Genomic DNA, 5,745 nt, shown 5'->3' on the forward strand with positions numbered 1-5,745 from the left:
AAAAAAAAAAAAAAAAAAACAAAAATTAGCTGGATGTGGTGGCACGTGTCTGTAGTCCCAGCTACTGAGGAGGCTGAGGTTGGGGGGTGTCTTGATCCCAGGGACTTTATAGTCCACAGTTCCACTTAGCACATCTTGTAATCATACTTCCTCATTATTAAGATGCCAGAAACTATAAGATGAAACACTGATTTAGGAATAAATAACTTTTAAGCAAAAAAACACAAACAAAAAAGTATACTATTTCAGTAACCAACAAAATCATACATTAATCCATATAGTTCCATACCATAACCTTGTTTTGGAATCACAATTAACATGTAAGTATACACTTTCATATCTGAGTTGAAGGCTGTTTGTTCTAGATCACTTTTGGCCATAACAGTTCTGTACATCCTCATGGTGACACATTACATACCACTGTCCTTAGAGCCTGTGCCATTCATCTTCACTTTTATAACACTTTTAGGACCAACAGCATGACACTAAAACAGGTTGAAAAATACTGGAGCTTACCTGTATTTCACATCTGATCATTGCTTTTTCTTTCTTTGAATTATGCCATTCTGGAAGTTAGTCAACTTTGCTTAAATGTCTATGGGAAGGTATTGGCAGGTAGAAGTTTGCAGGCTCAGTGACAACTTTTCAAAATGCAAAAATCAGTCATAACAACCTCCTCTTGCTTTAAAATTCTGTACCTTAGTCTTAGAAAAGTGTCAATTTCCACTGTTTTTTATTACATTGTCAGGAAACCTTTGGCAAATATTTAAAGTTAAGATTTAGGTTAAAATTACAAATTTACAAGAGAAAAACAACCCCATTAAAAAGTGGGCAAAGGACATGAACAGACACTTCACAAAAGAAGACAAACATGTGGCCAACAAGCATATGAAAAAAAGCTCAATATCAATGATCATTAGAGAAATGCAAATCAAAATCACAATGAGATACCATTTCACACCAGTCAGAATGGCTATTATAAGAAAAGTCAAAAAATAATACATGCTGGTGAGGTTGCAGAGAAAAGGGAACACTTACACACTGTTGGTGGGAGTGTAAATGAGTTTAACCATTGTGGAAAGTAGTATGGCAATTTCTCAAAGAGCTAAAAGCAGAACTATCATTCAACCCAGCAATCCCATTACTGGGTATATACGCAGACGAGTAGAAATCATTCTACCATAAAGACACATGCACACGAATGTTCACTGCAGTACTATTCACAATAGCAAAGACATGGAATCAACCTAAATGCCCATCAGTGACAGACTGGATAAAGAAAATGTGGCACATATACACCATGGAGTACTATGCAGCCAAAAAAGGAACAAGATCATGTCTTTTGTAGGAACGCGGACAGAGCTGGAGGCTATTACCCTTAGCAAACTAATGCAGAAACAGAAATCCAAATACTACATGTTCTCGCTTATAAGTGGGAACTAAATTATAAAAGCTTATGAACACAAATAAAGAAACAACAGACACTGGGGTCTACTTGACAGGGAGTGTGGGAGAAGGGACAGGAGCAGAAAAGATAACTATTGGGTACTGGGCTTAATACCTGGGTGATGAAATAATATGTACAACGAACCCCCTTGACAAATGTTTATGTATGTAACAAGTCTTCCCATGTACCCCCAAGCCTAAAATAAAAGTTAAAAAAAAAAAGATTTAGGTTAAAATTAAACAGTGTAACAGTGTGTAGAGCTACAAATACAACTAATTCAACTGAGGTGGCAAACAGATGAATAGATATATGCTATATATAGCTAATTTTGTACACACCCAGGCTATAACAGTCACCAATAAATCTCCACATGGTGGCTGGCAAGTTTCTACTGACATTAATTATAGCATATACTCAGACTTCAGAAAAATTAAAATATAAAAAAGTTCATCTGAAAATTAAGAAAATAAAATACGTTCACAACTAGAACTTTCTTTTTTTAGTTCCTTAATCTCTATCACCCTTAAGCTATAGGTTCTGAGATCAAGATATGTGATAATGGTGCTACTCCTTAAACAATGAATGTAAAAAAGTTATTTTCTCATTAATGAACTTACAGAGAATAATACTAGATATATAATCAACCATTAATGTAAAAGGACTGAGAAAAATGTGTAACATATAATGCAGAGAGTTTACAGGAAGAGCATAAATAATACGTACATCATTCCACAGAAAAAAAAAATCTGGAAATCTCTTCAAAGATGGAAAAAACTTAAGACTTTGGAACTTCAAATTCCTAATTTTTCCTTTATGTACACTTAAAGGTAATTGTATTAAGAGAAAGATAAGTACATAAAAGACAATGAAGAATATTCCCTCTCTGGAACTATTTCATTAAAGTTTGTCCCACAATTTAAAAAAATCTGTTTGACCTAAAAAATGAGGAAAAAACCGTCTAGTCCTTTTCACTTAGCGGACTCATGGCATAGGTGAGTGGCTGAAACAATCATGTAATAAGTAACCTTAAAGAAATGTGTTATATTTAGGCACCCCTATACACTTTTGCTGGTAGTATAAATTATTATAATCATTTTGGAAAGAATTTGGCAATATATAGTGAGATCTTTAAAAATATACATACTCTTTGACTAAAGAGTCCTGTTTCTGAAAATCTATTCCAAAGACATCCTACGAAACATGCACAGAGGTTGTCTTCCAAAGCATTACTTATCATAGTAAAAAATGGAAAGCCTCATTTGTCTAACAACAGGGAGATGACTTAAAAATTATTGTATATCCACAAGACACAGAGTATTATAAAACTATTTTAAAATATTTACCAAGAATGCTTTTTAACCTTTTTCCTTTCCTGATATTTTTAAAATTTTCATGGTAAAAGAAAATTCAAAAAATGTAAACAAAAACCAGAAATCCTCTCATTCTCTTATACAGTATTCTATTCCCAATTCCCAAAGGTAACTACACTGTTAAATTGTGTATGTGTGCACGCACGTGTGTGTGTGTGTTAAGCTTCTAGAAATTTTTTGGGCATGCACATGCAAACTTATCTAACAAACATTTATCTATAGATGGGTAATTTTTTGCTTTGTTTTTAATATAAGTAGAGCAATTCTAAGCATGTTGTTTTTCATTTTGCTTCTTATATTCTGACAACTGTTCCATAGCAGCACATATAGGTTTACCTTTTTCGCAAAAATGAATATTTAAATATGTATTGGGCTTTAGATTGATAGATATTCAGGTTGTTTAGATTTTTCTGCTTACCAATAATGCAATAATGAACATATCTGAATACATTTCTTTATATACTAGTGTTACTATGTCAGTTCCTGAAAGTAGAATTTCAATATTTTAGATAATGAAAGTTATAGACAAATTATCCACCAAAAATACTGCACTGATACCATCCTTCCTACCTCTTCAAACTATTCTAAACACTGAATATTACCAACTTTTAAATATCTACCAATCTGGAAGATAAATATTTTAATCTCTGTATCTATAAATATGAATAAAGTTAAACCACTTTTCCACTGCATGGTCCATCTTTTTCTTTTTTGTTTTCGAGATGGAGTCTCACTCTGTCACCCAGGCTGGAGTGCAATGGCACGATCTCAGCTCACTGCAACCCCTGCCTCCCAGGTTCAAGAGATTCTCTTGACTCAGTCTCCCAAGTAGCTGGGATTACAGGCACCCGTCACCATGCCCAGCTAATTTTTGCATTTTTAATAGAGACGGGATTTCACCATGTTGGCCAGGCTGGTCTTGAACTCCTGACCTCAAGTGACCCACCCGTCTTGGCCTCCCAAAGTGCTGGGATTACAGGCGTGAGCCATCATGCCCAGCCAGTTCATCTCTTTCTTATAGGTTTATAACAGTCCTGATACAGTCAGGAAATCTGCTCTTTGTCACATACTGTAAACATATATATATATTTTTTTAAGACGGAGTCTTGCTCTGTTGCCCAGGCTGGAGTGCAGTGGCTTGATCTCAGCTCACTTAAACCACTGCCTTCTGGGTTCAAGCGATTCTCCTGTCTCAGCCTCCCAAGTAGCTGGGACTACAGGCATGTGCCACCATGCCTGGTTAATTTTTTTGTATTTTTAGTAGAGATGGGGTTTCATCATGTTAGCCAGGCTGGTCTCGAACTCCTGACCTCAGGCAATCCACCTGCCTCGGCCTCCCAAAGTGCTGGGATTACAGGCGTGACCCACCATGCCCAGTCTACATTTTGCAGTTTGTTGTATTTTAACAGTGTTTATGTTTTTTAGTTTAGTTTTGTTTTGTTTTTAACTGTCTAGCAAATTTATCTATTCTTCCCATTAGGGCTCCTCAATTTTACATAGGCTTCAATTTCAAATATAAAAATAATACATATGTATTTTACTACTCCTTTTATCATTACTTTTTAATTTTTTTGAGACAGTTTCACTCTTGTTGCCCAGGCTGGAGTGCAATGGTGCGATCTCGGTTCACCACAACCTCCGCCTCCCATGTTCAAGCAATTCTCCTGCCTCAGCCTCCTGAGTAGCTGGGATTACAGGCACGTGCCACCATGCCCAACTAATTTTTGTATTTTTAGTAGAGACAGGGTTTCACCATGTTGGCCAGGCTGGTCTCGAACGCCTGACCTCAGGTGATCTGCCAGCCTCGGCCTCCCAAAGTGCTGGGATTACAGGCGTGAGCCACTGTGCCTGCCAGTGGCAGCAACTTTTAAGACACAGTTTAATTACAGATGAATGGCTATAGATTGCCAGTGATAAGCGCCACAAGTCTGAAACCCAGGAGCTCTCTACAATCCAATTTTGATATTATGACTGTTTTCTATAGATTTACTATACAAAATTAGCCTCAATTTTTTAATCTACAAAATAGAGATGAAAGTAACTGCTAATTGCTGCTATGAAAAATGATATTCTTATTAGAAACTAGTAGGGCATTTATAAATTGACAAATGGCTACCATATAGAAAAAAAACTGCTTAGGTTAATTTATGAATATACTATGTTTGGAAAAAACAAATGTGAGTAACGAGTGATTAATATCTCTTGATACTGTATATTGATAATTTTCAAATATAAGAATATGACCCACAGGGAAATGACAGAGTGATCCCAAAGAGAAAGCAGAAACCCAGGAGAAGGTTAGTTTTACACAAAACAGGAAAATCTGGCCCTGCATTGCAATCTTTCTTTTAATTCCTCACTTTTAATCGCTTTCTCCCAGCCTTGAAGAGCAACTTATTTGTGATGAAAATAGTAAACGTTAGGGGAGCACGCAGTTGGTCATTGTGGCACCCTGAGGACCTTAGTTTTAGAGGAAGAAAAACTGAGGAGCTAAGAGCCCCAAGAAGGTCATAAATGGGTACAACAAATGTTTCTAGAGATGTGGAATAACAAAGTAAAACTTATACTTACAACTTGAGATTCACGAGCTTTAGGAAACATTTTGGCAACATTGAGGCCATCAATGACAATATCAAAAGGAGAATAAGATTTTACGAAGTTCTCAAATCTCTTAAGTTCCTAATAAAGAAAAGTCAGACAAAACATTAATAAGAACTTAGTAAGGACTTTATTATAAACACACTGCAGTAAACTTTATTACTGTTTTGATCATTCAAAATATTCATCCCTTAAAAATACACAAACACACACACACACAGAATATTCTCAAAATTAAATCTGAAAAAGCCAGCCTAATGGATGCAACTGCAAACAATTATCTAACACACTTTATAATCTTATAGTGGTTTACACTTCACAAAGCACTTT

The 5,745-nt window shown here is 35.6% G+C and overlaps 1 protein-coding gene across 5 annotated transcripts in view; it reads right to left on the reverse strand.

The window, feature by feature from the left end:
• Window positions 1-5,745, reverse strand: part of KIAA0391 (KIAA0391 ortholog) — a 204,511-nt gene that overhangs the window by 109,103 nt on the left and 89,663 nt on the right. For all 5 annotated transcript variants that reach the window (XM_011995047.1, XM_011995046.1, XM_011995045.1 and 2 more), the window contains one exon: window positions 5,389-5,496. In XM_011995047.1, the coding sequence (XP_011850437.1) occupies window positions 5,389-5,496 (108 nt within the window). The remainder of the gene's footprint in view (window positions 1-5,388; window positions 5,497-5,745) is intronic.

This window comes from Mandrillus leucophaeus, unplaced genomic scaffold, assembly GCF_000951045.1.
Source record: "Mandrillus leucophaeus isolate KB7577 unplaced genomic scaffold, Mleu.le_1.0 Scaffold467, whole genome shotgun sequence".
Lineage (NCBI taxonomy): Eukaryota > Metazoa > Chordata > Mammalia > Primates > Cercopithecidae > Mandrillus > Mandrillus leucophaeus.